At 32.8% G+C, this 23,780-nt stretch overlaps 1 protein-coding gene across 1 annotated transcript; it reads right to left on the reverse strand.

Moving 5' to 3' along the window:
- Positions 1 to 3,936: 3,936 nt before the first annotated feature.
- LOC137387696 (uncharacterized) lies at positions 3,937 to 5,711 on the reverse strand. Its single transcript, XM_068074184.1, has 2 exons — positions 5,344 to 5,711; positions 3,937 to 4,441 (listed from the first exon to the last, which is right to left on the reverse strand). The coding sequence occupies exons 1-2, from the start codon at positions 5,676 to 5,678 to the stop codon at positions 4,261 to 4,263; spliced, it is 516 nt and encodes a 171-aa protein (XP_067930285.1). The 5' UTR covers positions 5,679 to 5,711; the 3' UTR covers positions 3,937 to 4,260.
- Positions 5,712 to 23,780: the final 18,069 nt, after the last annotated feature.

Raw genomic sequence — 23,780 nt, forward strand, 5'->3', positions numbered from 1 at the left:
TCTTACTCTGCTGTGTTGTAGGTTCAAATATATGAAAATATGATTACAAGCTCTTAAAAACTCAAAAATGTACTTCACGCATTCACTAAAACCATGTCTATTGTCCTTAAGCGTCTATTTCATTATCATTGTGATGCTGTCACTTTGAGCACCGATATCTCAAAACTTAGCCTAAAAATCAGTTTAATTTTTTAATCTTAGCTCGAGGGGGTACATATCATTCTCATATAAACATGAGGAGCATGTTGGTCACCTGTGATGGTCAACAAATGCTGCAGAAGCTGTCCGCACCATATAGCAGAAAATATGGGTCACATGATCAGATTATGGCTAGATGATTAGACCAAGCTGAAACGAAACTCTAAAGTAGTGAGTATCTATATTTGATAGGGGCTTTCCGGTAGAACCCAAAGTGTTTGTCATAAACTAGTGCTTTGAGACGTTTTTATATTGAGCCTTTTATTGGCATTCGATTTCACGAGATAACATTATGTGTCAAAACAATAACCACATCGAGTTGAATATATCATTCAAATATGGGATTCCAACCTATGACCACTTTTTTTAACTGTTCGTTTTAAAGCTTTTAAGAGCTTGTAATCAAATTTCTATTGTTTGCGGATCCACAACACAACAGACTAGGACATGATGAACCTTTTGATACCAAATAACTGTAATGTAAATATTGTTGCAAGTCAACTTATAAATTACTTCTATTTAATTTTTTGCTCATAAAAATATCTGGTTAAAAACAAAATTCAAATTTATTTGCTCCTATGTCGATGTATATAAACCATAAACTTATATATCCCAAAAAGGCTCTCCTTAAAAACATCTTCTATCAAAATTATACATGTTAGAAATATGAACATGCTAGAAAACCTGGAAATATACATAAAATGTGTTCTGTTCAGCAATAAAAATATAAATCATTCAATTTTATTTGCCCTTATGGCCTTGATCTGATTATATGATCTGACCGAAGCAACAAATTCATTTGCATTTAGTGTAACGTCCTATGTTGTGGAGATTCTCAAAATGAACAGCAGATGCTCATCAGGCTAAAGGCTATTGTAATATCTTGCAATGCGAGAACTACCCAGCAAGTCAGGTGAAGCGCAGTTCTGCAGTTCTAGACAGTATTATGTAATCAGCGTTTCATATCAATGGGCCATGAATAGCAATAATGTAAAATTATCTTGCGGGCCAGATAAAATTTCAAGGCGGGCCGGATGTGGCCTGCGGCGTGAGTTTGACACCTGTGATCTAAGTTAAAGTGTGATACTCTACCTATGATTACTAGTATGATTTAACCTAAGCTCTAGCATGATATCTTATTGTATGATTACTGGTACTTGTATAATCTAATCTATACGGTAGTGTAATATTCTGTCTATTATTACTGATATGCAACTAACATGTATATGTAGAACAGTAATCTACATATGACTACCAGTGTGCATATCAGTTAAGCTAGAGCATTAAACCGTAGCTGTGACTAGTCATATGTATAGACTGTGAGCTGCAGTCTGGAGCATGTAATTCACTGCTGGTTATTGGTATATACCCTAAAAGATAAAATTATTTGATAGATTTAACAATTTGCGAGTTCGCGTACAGTCAATTCCGCAAATTTTTAAAATCCGTGAATAATTAGTGTTATTTTTAACACAAAGGAAAATAACTAGTACTTCAAATTAAAAACTAGCCGCTAGGCAGAGTTAATAAAAATGTAGAAGAGTTCCAAACTCTATTAAAACCATTGTCAGAGTTTTGAGTCAAGCCCGTTGCCAACGCATCATACTTTTTTACAAAATTATGCAAGGTTGTCAGAAGTTATTTGGAATTTGGCATGGCATTGTCATCACAAAAATCTTTTCTACATTTATTTATGTTAAAAAATCATTACTTTCCACGAGTTGTTGGCTTACCAAAGACCTCCAAATCTATGAATTTGTATGAAAACCTTTGGATACAACCAGAAATTTACAGCTTAGCATGATTGATCGACATAAAATTCCTAGCTAAATGGAAACTTAAACACGTGATGTATGCATGTAAAGGTTTTACTCCATTGCTATTGCTAGCTGCATGCACAGATTAATTTATTTGCGAATGTGTTCATCCGCAAATAAATTAGTCCATGAGTATGCAGGAAAACACAACTTTGTTGAAATTTAACTCCGCGAATAATTTAATCCTGTAGGGTATGCTATCCAAACTATAATTACATCACGTAAAAAATTATAAATATGTACACTGACACTTACATTTATATTACGTTACCAAAGATTTAACCAATGATGTAACCAATGATGTAATCAATGATGTAACCAATGATGTAACCAATGATCATCATCTGGTCTGTAGCTTGACAACTACATAAAAATGCTGATATGTAAGCCTTGTAATTTATTGTATGATAATTTATGTATGACAAATTGTACGTACATGTATCATAAAGGCTGTTTGACTTTTCAAAATTTTGATTGCTAATTTGAGTCAACTCAGTTTTTGTGTGAGATAAAACATTTAAAGTATCAACAGCTTCAATATCTGAAAGACACGATTTGTTTAGCTTAAGCCACACATTTTTTTATGCAATTAATCACAAAAATTGAGTCGAGTTTTTCAGTTTCATTCTATCATGGACATAAATCACGCACACCTCTAGGTCTATAGAAATTTAAATAACATTATGTGACCCGTGGATCTGTATGAATTCACTGAAGCATGCTGAAGCACTTAATTCACTAACACTTCAACACGTCAGGCATATGTATGCATATAGTTATGAAATCGTGATTCATCGATACAGCTGCACTGAAAATTAGTCTCTGTGTGAATCATTTGTGAACTTTGTAGTTTAGGGAAAAAACTTATTCCCAACTAGCGTGTTCTCAGTAACCAATAAGTTTCCACACCCTAAAAGTTGTTTGCTCCTTATTATCAGCTAAAGAGCTCTTTAAGGAATTTTTTAAGTCTTTGCTATTTTTTAACACTATTGCAGTTATTTATAATTTATGAAAATATTCTTATTGTGCATTTGGCAATAAAAACATAACAAAGACTAAAGTTATCACCAAAAAGATTATTGTCACTAGTTTTGAATTGCTTTTAGAGCACTCAACCACTTTTTATGTTTATTTTCATACTTTTGTCTATTTAATAGTGTGTTTTTGTAATCCTAGTAGTTTCCTAGAGATCTGTATCTTACACAAAACTTTTCACAAAGTTACACAAGCTCTTACACAAAGTTTTTTCATTTTTATAGAAATGTTATGGCTGATATTTTGAATCAACATTTACTACTCTTGTGTAAAATAGATATCATGAACCTAAAAATTCCCTGTTTATTCAAATGTTTTTTACTATTGAAAACTATTGTAACATTAAATCAAAGGCAAAGTTAATCCTCAAAGTGTAGTCTTTTACCTATAGCTTGCAGATGGAAAGACATAATTGAGTATTAAGTAAACAGAAACTACCGTAATTTACTGAACATCTACTTTTCAAATTTTTATTTCTTCTACAAAGTTTTAGTATTTAGCTTTGGTATTACATGTATGAGTATTAATTGCATTCAGAGCTGTCTTGCATTACACCTCTAGGTATCAAATGAGAACTAAAAGTTAAAACCTTTTTTCAAGCATTCACATCAACGAAGCTATAAATTATGTTGGAATACAGACAAAAACTTTACCTAACATCTATTTTCACGCCTTCATCAACACTCAGAGGCAATATAATTATTTCAGCAGTTTTCACTTTACCCAATAAAAAAGATTGAATGTTTCACTTTCAACATTGATAAGATCAATGTTACATAAGAAAAAAATGTCCATTATTGATTATAGCTTAGTACATACTGTTATTATTTACATTTATGTACAAAATATTCATATTATAATAAATAAATATATAAACTGTATATAGTGCAGAGGTAAACTTTTTATCAACACTACAATATTCAAACATTTAGGCTACGACTATGTAATAAATCTTTGTTGCCAAAACCTAATTATATGTTCAACTATGACATTGTTAAAAAGTGATTGAAAGTAGAATGCATTATCTCGTTCGATAAAACAACAATATTATTTGCCTTTGCTGTTGTTCAATCTTCTGTTTGACACTCCAAAAAGCTACTAAATTATCTTCCAGCTAGTTAGTAGCTTCTATACTGCTTCATTTATTTCTGTTAGCTAGCCTCTGTAGAACTAAATCCTTATTTCTCCATTTTTAGAAAGAGTAAAGTAATTATGAATAAAAACTTGAGCTGCTTGATGGAATCATTGTAAATCGCTTCTTTTGGGCCTCTCTGACTTTTCTGTAAATGTCGGACTCTTCCAGTGACTCCTTAATGTTTAGAGAACTCGGCCTAGTTGAACGGAGGTTGGGCAGAGCTTTTTGGTCTATTACACTGTCTCGCGGCACCAGTCTAAAAGGTTCAAAACAATGTGCATATATGTGTATAGCACTTTATAAAACAATCAAGAATGTTGATGCTAAAATCTGCATTAGAATATTAGATATGTTTCAACATATAAATAGTTTAGCAAGAAATTCATAGCTAATCAAACACCTTGGAAAATAAATTTGCTTTTGAAAGCTGGCTTACTATAACTGAGGTATGATGCTTATTGGTATAAATAATTTCTACTTTTTCATTACGTTAAATGCCTATTGGCCTGCATAAACTGTATGACTTTTACAAACCTTATATGCATATGCCTTCTACAAGGTTACCAAAAATAATCGGTTCTAAAACTCAGTATGGTTTCTGAGAAACAGCTTTTTGAATACCAACCAAATGGGTACCGGACGAAAAATGAAAAAAAGTTAGTGCAGCTCTTGGCTTACTGTGAGTCGCTTCTAAGCTACTATTATGTAGTGATTAATAAGTATAGTCGACATCTGAGATTATGTTGGCAATCACAAGATCTTAGCTCATTCTAACATGATTAATAATAAGGGCTAATACTGGTGAGTCTCTCCAAAGAATCACTCATCGAAGGAATGATAACGCAACCAAACGGCTGTATCACAATATCTAGTCTTTACTACTTAAATTGGCCAGATTTGCCCAGGAAGCACATAATTATTTTGGCCTAGATTTAGAAAAGGATTTAGACAGAGTTCAATCGTTTTTTTAGTATATGCTATCAGCCATGCAAACTTACAAATTTAAGTTACAAACAAAACTTCCTCAAGCAGCTTATTTTAAAACCTTCACAGTTTCAGCCAACAAATTTATCTATACTTTACTGTATTTTCTGATTAATACATTTGTTTTTTGATGTTAGATAATAAGTAATTTCAAAACAATCTACATGTACTTACTTTGCTATTTTTCCATCTTCAACTGTAACTTTCAAATCAGCAAGCAAGAATTTACTTGATCGTTTTTTCTTCAACACGCCTATCGTACTTGATCTTCTCCTGCCGAGTGCCTTCTTTGGTGGTAACTTCTTTTTATGAACTGAAGATCTTGAGACTTGCTTTCTGCTCCAGTCCGTTCTTTTAAAACTTGCCGAGTTTTCATTGGTTAATACAGAGTCAGCTTTTTCATTATTATTGTTATTGTTGTTGGTGAGTATTGGTTGACTTATATTGTCATAGTAGAACTCTCCATCACATATTTCTGTTTGTGTGTCTTTGTCTGATATATTTCCCATGTCGTAGCACTTCACAGCAAGTCTACTCTTGGTAAGTTTGAGTTGTGTTATGGTATACTTCTTTTCTCTGATAGTATTATATACTTGCTGAACACACGCAATATCTGTGTTGTCGTCACACGCTGTGATAAATGAGCTATTTCAAAATGCTCTGAGGTTTAAGCTTCAGTGATGGATGGTTGACGTATTCAAAGCGTAGCACTCTGAAAATAAATTATTGTCGCAGTTTGTGTTTCAACAGATTTAAACGCACTAGGTGGATTTATGACTATTTTAGGTCACGCACGCACATTGGCTTGATAATTAAAAACACACTGGTTGGTTACAAATACTGTGCACTTCAACTTTGCTCGAAGCAATTTTGAGATTATTTAATTCTAGTTTAAGATGATTCAATCTGTACATTTTAAAAGTCACTCATCTCAAACTTTGAAATGATTTATCAGAGTGTATTGACATTTTTCTATCTTTTGAAATTTTGTGCGCTGTTTTAGGTTATATGACTGTCAGGATTTTGCAAGATTGGAATGAGAAAAAATTGATAGCAATGAACAACTCAAAAGAAATACATGCAAGTGTCTCTAAAATGACATTGATATTTGCACTTCCTGTTTTTCTTTCTCATTAAAACATAAGCTATTGCATTTATGTTGCAATGGCAAAGGACCTCTATTAAAATAAAGTTTATTTTCTATTTGCTCATGACTGTCTGATTTAAATGTGAAACATAGTTTCAAAAAACGGCTGTAGATGATGCAAAGGAGTTGAAAGTAGATTGAATAGAATTTGTTCCCTTTTTACTCTAAATGTAGAGCAAAAATTGGAGTACCCAATGCTAATGAGACCATATATTTAAACATATTTAGCATAAATATAAACAACATGTATGACTTTCGATAAAGTTTTTTTTGGCAAGTTTGTGCACGTGTTTTTCTTATGAGCACTGAGCTGCAATTAAATATTGTCAATTTTAATCGTAAAACTTTCTGGCAGTAGAAATACCCTGAAACAACAAACAAGTTATTAAATAATAAAAAAACATCTACATGTTCCGACATAGTCTTTTAAATTTTAAAATGAGTGATCTTTCAAATGTTCTATGCTATAAAAAAGTATTTCAAATAAAGCCCCTATGTCAATGTTTAAGGAAAAACTTTATTCATAGGATGTGTGTGGATCAAAGCTGCAAATATGATTTTGTTAAAGTCATTGTGATAGTTTATTATGCTTTATATGAAGTCTAGTTTACGGAATCGATGTGCCAGTTTGTTGCAATATATTCACTAATTACAGTGTTTAACAGTGGTATTTAGCGAGCCAAATACAACCATTTTTATTAACATGCTGTTCTTTAGCAATATTGGAGTTCAATATTAGAGTGAATTTTGGCAAATTCTACATTTTCCTATTTTAAAATTAAAAAATTTTTATATAAAGAGAAAATTGGTTTTTCATTGCTACAGCTTTTAACTACAGATGTTTCTAGATAGCATATTGAGAAAGATTCTTAAATGAGATAAGAAGTCTGCATTTTACAAGAAAGCTGATTCAATTCATAAACACTGAATATATATATGCTAGCAAGTATCGCTACTTTATGGAATGTTAAGTTGGAATATAGCGCATAGTTAAGGCCTATGTATTACCTGAATGGGTGCTTAGCGACATAACACACATAGCAACTCTTATAAAGTTATATACGACTGACGACTGACGTAGAACTATAATCTTTTAAGAACATTGAGCAACCCAGGTGATTTATAATAATAAGGAAACTTCCTGTAATAACTGCCAACAAAGATTTGCATTCAGGGTTCAATAACTGTTTCATCAACTGAACAAAACTGAGCAAAATTTTAACCTAACCTACACTTTTCTTTTTATTTTATGAATTACTAGTTCTAAATCAAGCCAGATAGCAGACCTGCAATGAGGATGACATGATATCTGCTTGAAACCTGCAATACTCAGTAAAATATAGCACTGATTGTGCCCAGTATGGAGCTCCATCGTACATTTTTAAAAAAGCTATTTCTTTTTCACAATACTCAGAGCAATGTTTTTCATCTACGTGAGTACTAAAACCGTTCAGCAATATATGAGATGACTTCTTTCAGTGTTAATTAAAGATTTGTAACAGATCCTGCTGATATTACCACATAACTTTTGCACCTCTTTAAAACATAAAAACGGAGATGTTTTATAAACAAGGCACTTTTTTACAAATGACCAATACTTTGGCAATCTAGTGTGTCGGACATGATGTACCAGAGCTGCGTGCTAGAACTTGTTAGATATGTAGATAAAGCACATGGATTATAATTCCAAACTACTAGATGGTAATCTATTGATGCTGGGTTTAGTGCTGAAAGTTGTTTGTTCAAATTTTAATGAAATGATTCTTTTATCTCTACTTTCTTTTGCGGCTTTAGTCAGTTGAACGGACAGAAAAGTCCGGCACTGATTATAGTCAAGGTTGCATTAGCAGAATCAAAAAATGTAGACTATAACAGAATATTTACCTGTCTGTCACTAGTACACTTGTTCTCAATCACTAAGGTTGAGGTGGCCATCACATGCTATACATGCACAAAAAGCTGCATTCAATTGATAAAGGATGCCTGTTTTTTTTCATATGATGTAATATAGTTTTCTGTACCTAGATGCCATATAATAATGCAAAAAATAACCAAGCCTGCAGCTTTCTTAAAATTGTACGTAAATAATTCACGCCCATATGGTTTAACTTTTGGCTGAATACTGAGCGTCATTAAATTTAGGTTCAACACACAAAAAACCTCACACTAGATCAAATTTTAACAATAATGAGCATACAAGAAGAGAAAACCAAAAATAAATGTATATTTGGCAGAAGCTTAAGGTGACACTCATCATTTGCCATCAGAAAGCCACAGATGACAAGCAATGGTATATAAAGATGTTCATCACCATCTTTAACATATCCTGTTTGGGCTAAGATTTGCCACTAGAGATCTATACCAGTGTATGGACAGAATGAGATGATAAACGCAAAATATTTTAGTAGAAAACATATCTGCGCTCTGACCTACTGGCTCAACTTGAGTTAACACTTTTTGATGAGCGGAAAGCACCGATTCTTGTTTTACGATTAAATAGTTATTTATTTGGCTTATAACATCTTTACAAAGTATTTATAGAACTGCTGTTTGATTAAATATAAAAATGGTTTATTGAAAATATCATTTGCTTCAATCAATTGCATCAAAGAAAGCTCTGAACATGCATTCTCAATAATTCAGACCAACATATTATATCCTGATAGCATGACTTGCAACTTTGTGGATGGCAGTGTGCATAAATTATTTTCATAAAAAGCACTTTACTAAGAAAAGTAATTGTAGTCGGGGTGATATCATATAGTGACAAGCATGCTAAACTTAAAATTAGGGTGTCACAAAATTTCCTGGTAGCTCATGGACAGAGTTATTCCATTACCGATGATCCAATATGAATATCAAATCTTCCAGAAAGTTCCTGTTTTACTATCGATAAAGCAAATCAATGTATTTTTCTACTCAGAGGTACTTGGTATAAACACTTTAAGGCTAGAACAATAGCTACTGTGAGCGTGTTAGTCCAAATATGTTAATTAAAAAATATACAAAAGCTCGATAGTTCTGTCACATACTGTTCATGTGTAATGTTTAGGTTATAGACTTTTGAGCCTGAACTGGTTTGTTGTAGACCATTTGAAAGCACTTCATCAGCACTCAAGAAAATTGGTTTTTACTTTTTCAAAGGACAGAGTAGCTCATACTGCATGTAGATAGAATGCTGTTGAGCCATGCTACTTAGCTTACCAATACTCTAATCACACAGTTAATTACCGCTTTATTTGATTATGGTTTACCACTCATCATTTTCTATAATGATCAATTTTGAGCTTTTTGTTGAAAAACCTATCTGATGTATCCCAATTAAAATTTCTGCTAAATAACTTTTCAGTAATTGTAAGACATTTTTGCTTTTTCTCTAAATTATATTACAAACTGGTCAAACAATCGAGCTAGTAAATCATTTAAAGTCACACCTGTAGACAGTATAGCTTAGTTATATTCCTATAATTTTTTATCTGAAACACAAATACATTGTCTCACGACCAAACACGAGCAAAGCGGTTGTTTGGTCGTGAGACAAACAACCACATTTTTTACATCATTACATATAACTACTTTACTGTAATATCATATAAATATCAGCTATTCCTCACTATCTTATATTCTTTAAATAATCCCACGACTAAACACGAGCGAAGCGATTGTTTGGGAGATTTATGATGAATGCACATGTTCACGCAACTCACGAAAATTATTCATCAACACCGTCGCAAACCCTTGTACCAAAATCTCATCAACAAATTTAACCATTTTTCAATGAAGTCGTTTATGTATAATAACGATACAAAACACATATAAACCTATTTAAATATGTTACCAAGTCTTTAGTATTTGTAGACAATATCCTAAACCTTACCCGTCTGATCGGATTATACAAAAATAGACAGATTAATTTTTCCTGAAATCGCAATAAAACACTTGAAAAGCTTTTTTAATCATAATTAAGACAGGCCAACGATACGCCAATAAAGCCGTGCGGCAGATAGTAGAACTATTAAGCAGTGTGCATTTCACCAGTCTATGGCATTTTTCAATTGCCGAAGGTTTGTAATATTTTTCCGTTTTTAATATCTTGCAAAAATATTTAATTATAAGAATAATTGTTCGATTTTATAAAATTACTATAAGATTTAATTATAAAAATAATTATTTGAATTTATCCTAAGATTTCTGTAATAAATGTAGACTATTTGAGGCGCAGACCGATTTACGGGCACGAAATTGTGGTACACAGTTTATCAACCTATGTTTTTTGTCCAATTACCGAAGGTTTCATTAAATTATTTAAAACGTTATCAGAAATTCTTTACATCTTATGTAAAAGCTAGGGCTGAATTACAATACCCCTTTATGACGAGAACATTTTTTTATTTTGCTCCAGTTTGCAGAAAACCTCCAGACGCGTGAACGCTCATACTTGCTTTCTGTTACAGATCGCTATCAAAACCATTCTATATTCAACACAGCCAACTTTCAAATTGTGTATATTACACAGCAGCTTGCCATTTTACTTCTAATATTACATTTCAGAATTATAATAAACATATTTTCTTATTGCTGTTGTTAACTTACATACATTACAGTAGGTTAGGCCTACAGCTTTAATTAATATTTATTTTATTGTTGTAAAGCATAGGTTTGAGATAGTAGTAGATTATGTGTGAGTTTTTTACAACCTTTTGTTTTGCATAATTGACTTTTTGAATTTAACTTCAAAACAACTTGACAACTACCATGGACATACAACCTCCCAGAACACCACATCGTGGTCGACGCAGTGTCTCTCAATTGTTACAGCTCAATAAGAGGATAAACAGAAGGTCGTCACAGCAACCATCAACATCAAATGCTAAAGTTCAACAAAACGCTACTCAAATTAATAACAACAACTCATCTGATGCAGAGAATTATTTAGTAGATGTTGTAGGCGATGTAAATGACATGGACTTGGCAGCCTCTTTGTTTCCAGATGATGATCATGATTTTATGGACATCATTGACCATGAAAATATTGCACAAAACAATATTGCTCCTCCCAATGCTGCCCCCCTTCATCACATTCCTCATTTTCAATCTTCCTATTGTCCTGATTTTCAAGAACTGCATAACAACTTTCTAGGCAGACTTGACAACAACATATAGCATCTCAAATGTACTGGATGTAATGAGAAACATTTACACTATACTCTGTCAATTCCTGCTGACAACTACTTTTTCAACAACCAGCACTACCATCTCTTTTGTTCCAATATCACTTGTTCCATTATCAGGTCATGGGCTGTATGACAGGGGAATATCTAGTTTATTTCTGTTTAGTCAGTTTATCAGTCATGAATAGTGGTAAAATACTTTCTTTAGGATAGGTTTAATGCTTGATCAAAATAAAATCACTTTTTGTTTTTTTCAGTTAGATAAAAGAACTTGTTGTTGCATAAAAGTATAACATTACTGTAAAAGCATCATTGCAATAAATTGATATTTTTTGTATTAGCGACTAGCTAAAGTCTCAACCTTTATTGTAGCTGTTATTTACAATCCAAGCTACTTAGTTAAAAATATCTAACAAACTACAGCTTCGAATTTAAGGAAAAAGTATCTTTAGAGCAAGAAAGTAAGCAGAGCTATTTAAAAGTAAATATTTCTAATATTTTCAGTTAGTGAAATGTCTCAAGGAATAGCATGTGCAAAGAAAACAAACATTTGAACAGGACATATTTAGAGTGCAATTTATTCACGACTCATACGTAGAAGAATACGCAGCGTATATGTAGTACGTGTGTGGCATTAGAATTATAATTGCATACAGTGGTGAAGTATGAGGTAACCATATGAGTTTTGAATATCAAACATGTACCACATTGCGTACTCTCGTACACATGGTGAATAAAATGCACTCTAAATATGCCCAGTACTAATTTCCATTGGCTTTGCTTCTGTTATCATCCAAGGTGTTACCTTTTCGTTACACTTACTGTTAGCTGGTTTTATTGATTGAAAGTATTAGAAATATTTGTTCTTTGTTTAACTCGGTCTAATTTTTGACCTACTGTCAAATGAAGCTTAGCTTCCTTGACAGTAAAAAGGCTCAGGTCAGTCAAAAATCCATAACAAAAGAATGACACCAAATCATTATAACTGTTATAGATTTGTGTGCAATAATAGCAGAGTATTACTCAACTGACTAATGCATTCTCTATTTAGTCTATTGGGAGAATACTCCCAATTGTGTTGTTGGATTGTGGTCTTTATCCTTAATATGGTAGGGTAGTCATGATTTTTAAGTAAGTATTTTTAAAGCTGGAATGCCAAGAAAAAACTTTCTAATAATAGAAACACATAGGTCTATTCAAGCGCCTGACATGTACACCAAACGAAGGATAAACACATGCTAAAATATTTACAGCCGTACGTGTAGAGACCAAATTCATGTTTACTTTATGAAAACTTTGACCCGACTATATCATATGCTTGAAAATATCAAGGCCTTCTGAAGGTTAATATATTACAGTGATCCGGAGTAGATGTGCCGTTAGTGACACATATGCAAAAGATTTTATCTAAAACTTGCCGCACCCACTAGAAAAAGTTGCATAAAAGTGTCAGACGTCAAAGTCAATAAGGCTTGGCATTAAAAAAGAATGATTGGTTTTGCAATTGCCTGCAACCAAAAGTTGTATTCAAAAGAAGTTTAGAAAGCTCAAAAGTTTGAAGAGCTCAGCCATAAGTGTTTGAGGTTGGGGAGAGCAAGTTGAAGCAATGCTAGACATTATTGAATATTTGAATGTATAGGTTTTTCGATTGTCGAAGCATAGTTTCAAGAATGAAAACTTGTAGCCTGAACTCTCTTTGTGCACAAAAGGTAGGTCTTTGCCAATTGGAGGGATTTTGATCAAGAGCCTGCGACGACAGCCTTGTCCATGCTCCTGTCCAAAATACTTGTTAGAGTTTGGGATACAGGTTTTTTATATAGTATTTGATCTGATGACCTTCAAATGACTAGCCAGTGACACTAACACCCTGGCTAATCCTTTTTAGTCTGCATTTTAGAAAAATTGTCTGTATAGCTTTTCTCTGTGCTTTTCAGCATTTTATGATGATCTCCCACAGCTCTCTAAACTGCAAACATACAAGCTATAGAGCGAATAGCTATCAAACTTCCAATAATTATTGTTCGCTTGACGAATTCTGCACTACTGAAATATTCTAATGAAGCAGTTTTTTATCTTTTTTCAAGCAAAAATAACATTAGCTTTTTTCATTTCTGTAAAATGTTTTTGAAGAAATAATATGTGTTGCTTGAGAAGCTGTAATGTGCTTGGAAGAATCTATTTATCATTCAGGATGTGGTCAGTCAGATCTGAGCTACTTCAACACGTGTCACAAATTATGGTTGTCTCGTAGATGCTTTAGTATGATTTGTAGTTCTACCAAAGTTCAGAGACTTCAATAAACTGCATCAACCACTGCATTACACCAGACTTAGTTTAATCATAATCATAACATCTAAATTGACAAGCATTAATACATGCCTATGACCATATAAGATTTTAGTGTTGTGACACCATCAATACTGTGATGCTAAAGTTGCAAAACAGTAATTATGTTTACGTTGTGTTCTAGAATTTTCTTATGAGCAACTAATTTATGTGCTTACACAATCGAGTATTTAGATTCGATATGCGTTGTAAACCAACAGTTTTGAGAATGAAAATATAAGCTATCATTTGAGCTGTACAACTGATACCATTGACTTGAAAGACAAAGTCATAACGACTAAAGATTTGAGTCTGAACTGTTCAGGGAAATCAAAAACTGATTCGTTCAATCTATATTCAGCTGTTGATTTATATAACATTATAAAGTTTAGAAGTCGTTTTACATATGCCTACTACATGTAGCTTGTCTATTGGCCATTAACTTTATTCTGGTTGAATATATTTTTGATAATATGAGCCAACAAAATCATTTCAAAACGATGCAGTGACGTCTCATTGCCGATGCAATGCTAACACATTGACTTTGCAAATGATGCATTAAATGCATCATCACTTACTAACGAAATTGTTGTTAGTAAGTGGAGCCAAGTCTTAACTCACGCATTATCTGATAGCATTATGCGCTACCTACCAAAAGTATGCATATAATTTATTTGAAAGCTGCTGTATCTATCAGATGATGTTGTATATAGCACTCAGCTGTTGAAAAATGTATTATTCTGATTTTGTGAAAACAACTTGAACTAAATTGGTGAATTTTAGGGCCACATCGTAGACTTGATGACTCTGACTAAAGAACTACTTAAATGTCTTTTCAGCCATGTCCAAGCAAATTGATCTGTAAACACTGTTCTTTTAGCCAGTGTTTCATGCATACTAATCAAATTTTAGGTCAATTGGATCATCTGTTTTCTCATTTTTGGTGGCAGCTCAAAAAAAACTGCTGCCTCTACCATGTATGCAATACGGTGTATACGGAATTCCATATTACTGCTTGTTAGCACTAGTTTAAGGTCCGTAATGCTTCAGCCAATTACGATCTATTTCCAGAGTAAATTTGTTTTGCTAGCTGTGCGTGTCGAGCATTTTAGTAGTAAACTTAGGCAGGTAATGTTTAATAGAGCTCCTGACGAGCTTAATCTTAATTTACAAACTATGTCCATAAATCTTTATAATGCTTTACTTTTAAGAAGTTTCTTAATTCCTTAAACAAGAGATGTTAATAGACATGATCAAAAAATATGCAGGCGAAACTAGTTGTCTGTTTACTAAAACAATAATTCAGCTTTATCCTATGTTTTATTTGTAATCTATTTGTAATTTGGTTTAATTAATTCAATTTATTTCAATCCGGTCATTAATAAAGTCCTTACCTTATAAACAGTAACACATACTTTTATATATAGATTCCATCAAATAGTTGATCAATAAATGTCTTTCTAGATATGACTAAATATACATGTACATTTTTTCCAGTTAGAAAATAACTGATGATTTAAACGCCCGGAAATTTAGTGATTCTAATATAAAACATCTGTATTAACAGATTTTTTTAACTTAGTTCTGCCTAACTGTGCCAGGAACATCTTAGATATCAATTATATTGTAGTTTTCCAAATCTTTTGTTAGTGTTGACATTTGTTAGCAACGTAGCGGTGCAGGGGAACTTGTAAAGTTTTTTTGAGATATATGAAGCTATCTTAGGTATGGGTTAACAAGGATAAAATCAATTTTTATGTTAAAACTTACCTCATGATATAATGATAAGGCATGTTTGACGTGCTTTGAGGCTAATATTTAAACAATTGTGATAGCACTTTTGGTGACCACTCTGGAACCAATCTTTGCAATTCCTTTTTATAATAACTACATGTATGTGTACATACTGGTAATAGTCTAAAACAGTAGAAATATAGTTTATATTTTTTATTAATGATTGATAGTACTCTAAGAGAGCATGGTAAACTATAATGACAATTTTGCCTAAACGTACACGAAATTGCAAACATAAATTTTAACCATTTTAAATTTTTATTAATAAGTTAGACATGTAATCACATTTATAATCAGTTTGCTCAGTAAATTTTTATTTTTATGAAGCACAAATGCTTTGCTAAACCGGGTGTAGTAGCCAGTTTGCAAATTGCAAAGTATTATCCTTAAAAACTTGTTTACTATGAGAAATATCGAAGTCCGGCTCTTACTACCTACATCTAGTTTCAACTTGCTTGCAAGAACCAGCAACGTATTTTAGCAATTAGATCATAAAAAATAATATATTCAAAAGGTCAAAAGGAATTGCTTGTCCTAATATAGTCATATTATAAAAAAAACAGCTACAACGATTTCCTTGAGCGCTATAAAGGGCCTATTTTCTAACCACCGCACAAAATTTCAACATACATATAATCTTCTTAGGAAACCAAAATAGACTTCATTTGTGCAGGTGCATTTATGTATGACTAAAGCAAAAACAGAAAAGCTTGACCTGAAGCTCAGTATGAATCATGCATTCGATGAAGGCTCACGCACATGATTATGATTGCTATGAGGTTATTGTATAGTTGAAACCTTAAAGACGTATTTTTTCCTGAGACCATACTCAGCTCAACTGAACTGAAATGAGGGGAGAAGGTAGAACAAAACTTAGCTAGTGTTTTATTGGCCATAGTAGTAGCCATGACAACAAGGGAATAGAACCGTCACTGGAACAAAAATGTTCTTAATAGGAAATTATTACCGCTATTCACTCTGCTTTATGTAGGTTTGCTTTTTCCTTTTTGTTATAAGATTCAAAAAACATAATTAAAAAAAATTGCCTGCTGCTTTCATTAAAAGCTGCATCTCTTGTCTCAATTTTATAATCGTCTGCATCAAATTTTTCTGTAAAATATACAACAAAGATGATAATTAAAAATGATTTTAACTAATAGATAAAGTGATAGTTCATGTTTAAACACACAGAGCTAATTAACTTTCATGTATAAAGCTTGCGGCTGTTCCATCTTAAATTTTAATTAATAGCATTTTAAAACTTCATATATTTAAACCAACATAATCATAATTTTTCATTTAAAAAAAACCTTACCGTCACAAGAACAAAAAACCGGCTCCAAGATGGAACATAAAAACAGTATTTTTAGCAAAACACAAATGAATGATATACAGTGTCAAAATTTTCAATTAGCCAATGCATGAACAGGAAAAAAAAGAATTTCGTTTGTTTTTATTTTAGTACACTGCTCCCCACCAGCTAACTACATGTGTTGCTTACCCAATATTGCTAATAGCTTTAAAAAGAATTACTGAAAAGGTCTGCTCCGTATTTATATGGGAGGTTATATATTTATTAGAGTAGTAGTTATAAAATTACACCACTCAGCTTGTTTGTTCATTTGGTGGAGCTAACAAGAAATTTTTCCTTCACAAAGATTCGAAATTTATTTAAAGATTATCTGTAATTGTTAGGTGTTATTAGAATTCACTTGTTTAAAACCTTCAAACACAAGTTCTGGTTGCATGAATAAGGGTGTATATTAGGCACTTTAAAGTAAACTAGTTCATAAAATGAGTAATTTTAATACATTTATGCAGCTTGTATATCACTAGTGCATTTAGAGATTTAGGTCGGCTTTGTGGCTTTGGAATTGAAATATTAATTTAACTATTAACTAATCAGTTAGTTTAAGTAGAGGCTATGTTCAGAGCTACACATTTACTTTACCTCCCTTCAACCTCATTGAATAAGAATTCCGTATATTTACTTTTTAGACAAAGTTGCGAGGTTTTTTACATTTGTTACAAGCCAAAGACTACTAATAATAGGTAGTTCACAAATTTTTTATAACTTGTGCGTATTATGTTTTTTTCAAATTTCTGCTATTCAAATTACAGATAACAAAACAAACAGAATTACTCGTATCTTCAGCAAAATGCCATGTGCAATAGGGTAGACGCCTCTACAATGTAAATAATCTATTCCAGGAATGCTTACGTTATATAGGGATTTGCATTATACAAACGGTAAAATACCTATAAATTAATAATCCGTTATAAGATCTTTCCAAATTTACCCCTTTGGCCACACAAAACACTAGACTCAACTTTTTAATTTGTTTGCTGTCTAGTAACTGTAATATTATTAGTTTGCATCAATAAACTGTCTCCTTTTTCTGATTAGTTTCATTGAACTTATAATAGACTATGATTGTGGTAATTTTACAATAAGTTGATTGGAAACGCACAACATCGCCATTGAGTTACAACCATTTGCTCATTTTTTATAACACAAAGGCTATTCTGGAAAGTAAAGCTAATACCAAATGTTTTATACGTCTATAATAAAGCAAAACAAAAGAATATGTTTTACTATAAAAAGAGCTGTGTCTACCTGTCTGCCAGTTTTTCTGTATCCAGAGGTCAAGGTTAGGATAAAAGATGACTTTTGGTGATTCTCCAACCGAGTGTCATTCAAATTGGTAGACCAACACTGTAATACCTGCACCAATCGATCGCTTTTAAGGATTTATTAACAATTGCACAGCTACCTGGATGTATTCTCGGCTTTGCCTACACACCTGATGATATATCAACAAACTAAAATGTCATGGAAGCTGTATATATAATAGATATAACGCCATACATACAGCATTTTTCCTCGCAAGAACGGCAAGTTATGTTGCCATTTAAATCAAACTTCATGTTATATGGATTATTTTGTTACCTGGAATTTTCATTACAGGAAGTATGCTTTATAGAAATGTCTACTGTACAACGCTACATTAAACCATAAAAAACCAACGTACTTTTTATTTTAATGGATATAAATTGCAGGTACAAATTATGCTATCTCCTTTCACCTCTAGCGCTTCAGAACAATCATGTTTACTTTATTTCTGCAAGACATTATAGAACAGAGAATGCCTTTAAAAACCACAACTCAGGGTTGCATTCTCTCTGTTGCAACTGCTAGTACATATAAAATGCCAAACGAGAGAGTGACCTATGATCTGTTAACATTGACAAGTAACAGTCTCTCCTTTGTTTGTAGCAGTTCGGCACTAAAACTGTCACACTCAGATGACCTTCTACAGCCAACTACTAGCAACAGTAGTCAAATGAGAGTAATGCATATAACTGTCTTTAAATTCCTGGTTAGTGCGAATCTGTACATCAATGCCAATCAAATGCATCTCACAGTTGTAAAGAAATCACATAAGCTTTTAGTGAGATCGGTGCACACAAATGGAGACACAACAGTTGAGCCTTTTGCTATGTTTTCACGGTGTAGTCAATTTGCAAATTTGCATCAATCGCAAAACTGAAATGGCAAAAATTAGGAAGTCTAGCGAGCTTTTTTACGTGCAAATTTGTATTGAATGTTTCATGTTTGCAATTGTTGGAGATGATTCTTCTGAAGGATGGACAAGAAAATATCAAACAACCGATTATATTTCAAGTACTTCTACAATTTTGTTGTTCCTATTTCAAAATTGTGTTGCTAGGTGAGACGGAACTGTATTGCCATGACCTTTGACATAGAATTCCATATATTTTTTAACAAAGAGCCCGCATTAATCCGCAACATACGAATGTCTATTGATACATTATTGCCTGGTAACTTAATGCGCTCACAATTCTAAATCTACACAAACTCTACGATAGAATCTTAGTGATTGAGGCCAAGCTGGCAGTTGGGAAATTATCATTTTCTATGCTTTGTTAGAATGTGACCTGAGGTCTTTGTTAATAGCTAATATGTGTGGGCAAACTTTGTATGACTAATGATGCCTAACTGTATAGTAAACATGTTAGATGAATGCTAAATTATTGTTACTAAATGTGTAAAGGGTTATTCCTCCTTCATGACAATCATACATCATGAAAAGCATGACGGTAGAGAATAACTCTAATTTACCGTTGATCACATTTATGTAATCATCAGTACCGTGACTGTGGACTTTTGCCCACGCCCCGATTTATACATTACGACGAATTCAACCGTGCCCAAGTTTTGTTGACTTTAGCCTTAAAAATACTGGCAGTCAGATTGCCTCAAACATTAAAAACATTTACAAATGATAGAATAATATTAATAATTCCTATTATTATAAGAAGCACAAATGCAATTTTATGTATTACTCTAATTTGACTACCGCTGCTGGTAGTTGGCTGTAGAAGGTCATCTGAATGTGACAGTTTTAGTGCTGAACCTCTACAAACAAATGAGAGACTGTTACTCGTCAATGGTAATAAATCATAAGTCACTCTTTTGCTTGGCACTTTATTGCTACTAGCAGTTGCAACAGAGAGAATGCAACCCCAAGTTGCTGTTTTTGAAATCATTTCTTGTTTTATGTCTAGCAAAAACAAATTACACGCAATTGTTCTGGAGCGCTAAAGGAAAAAGGCAATGGCATAATTTGTAATTGTAAATTAGATAAAAAACCTTCTTTTCTTTATTTTCTATTTAACATAAAGTTACACAGCAGACGCTCCTATAACAGATATTTCCAATTACATGTAACGTTCTTATAAAATCAACAAAAACTTTGTGCAAGTAAATTTTTATGTGATGAGTTTTTGAGGTCTGCATTGGAATCCAAAAGCAGTCTTATCTATCGTGAAGGTGCTAACACCCTAATTTCAAGCAGTCAGTAACATATAGTGTAAATAAGCAGATGCTTTAGAATGTTTGTCGAGGTTTTTTTTTAACTTGTTTGATTAAACCATAACTGCCATGTACAACTTTTATCGTCTTTACTAGGTAAATCAGACACGCTGATTCCAATTTTTTACTCAAAAGAAAGATTAGTCCACTAACTTTCAGAGTAATGAAGGCTTTTTTACAGTGTTTTAATATCGGTCTCGAAAACAACATGATCGGCACAACAAGCTTCGCCCATAATTATGTGACGTAACCTAGCTTTTTAGGAACGGAAGTTAGGGATGTTTAGACCGATTTAGAATAATAGAGATGGGTGTTTTAAAGTCCCTTCTTATCTAAATTCAGCCTTAAAAATAATCTCAGTCTTTTCTGAAAGGTAGATAAGCTACTTAGTTGCATATTTAAAATGAGCTCAAAAAGCGCAATAACTAAGCTAGCCTGCATGTGATAAAACCGCTCTTTTTGAGCTCATTTTTCTTGGCGTTAAGCCTATTTAAACATAATATAACAAGCTATGAGTAAATTTCAAATAGTTTAGGCCTATAGGGCCTATACCTTTCATAAGACTGAGATTATTTTGCAGGCTGGGTTTAGATAATAATGGGTTTCAAGACACCCAACTCTATCATTCTAAATCCTAACATACCTAACTTCCGTTCCTGAAAAAGCTAGGTTTCGTCACATATTTATGGGCGGAGCTTGTTATGCCGCAAGAAAATATTGATATTTTCTTATAATTTTCAATTGTTGTTGGTGTAAGAGGTAGTTTGAGTGCGAAGATATTTCAAGATTAAAATTGACAAAAACTTGATTGTGATTAAAGCGCTAAGACCAAGACAAAGTGTTGTTGTGGCATCTATAGTTGCAAAGAAATGGGCGGAATTGAAATGCGTAACGCTGCAGCTTGAACACAATAGCCGATACCAAATATAGCAACGATAACAACAAATGATGACATTTTGCACATGTTATTTTACTGAGTGTTTTAACGGCAATCAATTTTTTGTAGATTTTTATCTTAAAACATCCTGGTTGTCAGATTACTTCAAAAACTTAAAACATTGGTAAAGGGTAGTAAAATTCCTTTACTTTCTGATAAAATCTACCCAAAAATTTTATAAGTTCATTTTCAAAAACAGTGAAAAAGTATATTGATCTAAATGTGTACATAAGGGATTAGTACTCTCTTTTTGTAAAGTTTAGCTGATCCTAACGATCTTAAATGTGCATAACTGGACCAAGGTCAACCTCATACATGTTGGCTATTCTATTCATTTAACCCTAAAGATTCATCTGGCTATTCAGATTTTATACAAGTTAAAAATATTTTATTGAACGTTATCTATGTTATGCTCTATATGTTATAGAATGAAAGTTTTTAAATGCTCACTAACTGGTGAGCATTTGCCTTCTGCAGTAAAAAAACTATAACACAAGAAATGTTCTGCAGGTTTCATGCTGATCTATAACAACTACGAGCAAAGTTATTACTTAGAGAAATTGCAAACAGCAGGCAATTCCCAAGAGAACATGTGGTGACAGGAAAAGCATCCAATCTCAAATTATTCTTGCTCTCCCTTCTCCATCAACTCATTTAGATTAATCTACACTCAGACAATCGCATATGTGGATTTTGGTATAAAATGGCTGTAAATAGCAGAGCCAATCAAATGTGACTGCCGCAATGAAAAACTACATTTGGTAGCACATCAACCAGCAGACATTTTTTGCAAAAGTACATGGTATATACATGTGAATGTTGATCTTCTCTCGATAAGACTAGCAGATTGTTATGATAACATAACTCTGTAAGGCTAAGGTCAAATAATAATTACTGTGTGTTATCAATAACTCTGATTATCTCTCTAGTCAGCATCCTGTGTGCTGACTAGTAAGAATGCCACTATGGCTACTCTCATTATATCTGTAGCTGGTTATTGCATGCAATGAAGAGGTTCCATCTTAAATACTCAGATTTGTTTCAAAAAGGGGCTCTCTATTCATAGAATATAGGTATGCTGCATTCAAAATATCTGTGGTAAATGACACAAGAATTTAAAATAGAAAGTGAGCAAGAAAGTTCCTGGATCTGTTTGGAGTACAAAACTGCTTTACGTGTGCAAAAAAAAATTTTTCTAACTATTCTCCCAAAATAGCCAGATGAACAATATTCTATGAGCTTTCTAGAATGATCAATATTTTAGATTCAAAATATAATGATAACAGTAATGATAGAATTAATAAAGTATTATAATCAAGCAATTGTAAGATATGAAATTGTCCTTTTTAATCTACTGTCCGTTAAATCAGTGGTAAAATGACTTTTATTTTGATTCCATCGGCAATAGAGTATTTAATATGACAGTGAATATTTTTGATTGACATGGGCGCCTAAACCTCAAGCTTTTATTTTTAAAAAATGACATTGAAAAATGAAAAATGAAAAGTAAAATAAATAGCTGACAAAGTGTAAAGATTTTAATTCATTGGTGACGAGTTAAAAGGAAAAAACACATTCAGGATGAACTAATTGTTAGGACGAAAATCTGATTGCGGGAGCAATGCCTCAAAAATTAAGTATTTCTGCCTAGCTTACTGCATGCAAGAACTGCTCTTGTTCTACAAGCACTGTAACTCAAAAAACGGTTCTGTTATCTTGACTTGACATGTCAAAGTTCAGTGACAAGGAAACATGAACGGCTAGAGACATGTGCAGTCACAAAGAGCAATTTAAGCTTGGATTTCATTCTTGCCACCATGAGCAGCTTTTTTGGCGGTTGAACCCCAAATTTTTGTTTGCAGGTCAGCAGTTCTAGACCTCTAGGTAAAGATTGCATGAGGAATGTTCAAATAGATGGTTATTTAGTGCACAACTCACATCTACAAATGCTACCTGTAATACGAGTTCATATTTTGTTGAATACTGTTATAACATGTCTGCTGAAGGTATTTGCAGCAGCCATGACTTAACGATACAATATGCACAGTCTTTGATCTTCTCAACTTCCTTCAGAAGAAGGCATGCCTCAACAAGATAAGATATCAAAGGTTGTTCAGGCAGTAATTTAGCAAATTATAGCTTTCAGCCGCTAATTAGTGGTTTGGCTGAGGCAGCAGTTTTAAGGACAATCGAAGGACAACGGAATTTCTACTGAAGAGAACAACACTGTCTTAGTAGTTAATGTAGCCTTTCCAGAACTGAACTAGGACTAAGAATAAAGCAGCTCTTTTGGAAAAAAAACATCATAATTGTGCCGATTGGTTTCAAAACTTCTTTGGA

The sequence above is a fragment of the Watersipora subatra genome, chromosome 2 (genome assembly GCF_963576615.1).
Source record: "Watersipora subatra chromosome 2, tzWatSuba1.1, whole genome shotgun sequence".
In the NCBI taxonomy this organism is placed as follows: Eukaryota; Metazoa; Bryozoa; class Gymnolaemata; order Cheilostomatida; family Watersiporidae; genus Watersipora; species Watersipora subatra.

Excerpts from the sequence above, each read along its gene's own strand:
- LOC137387696 (XM_068074184.1), bottom strand. The coding sequence starts at position 5,678 with ATGGGAAATATATCAGACAAAGACACACAAACAGAAATATGTGATGGA. Across the intron at positions 4,442-5,343 it reads GAAGATGGAAAAATAGCAAA|ACTGGTGCCGCGAGACAGTG; the intron begins GTAAGTACATGT and ends TGAACCTTTTAG.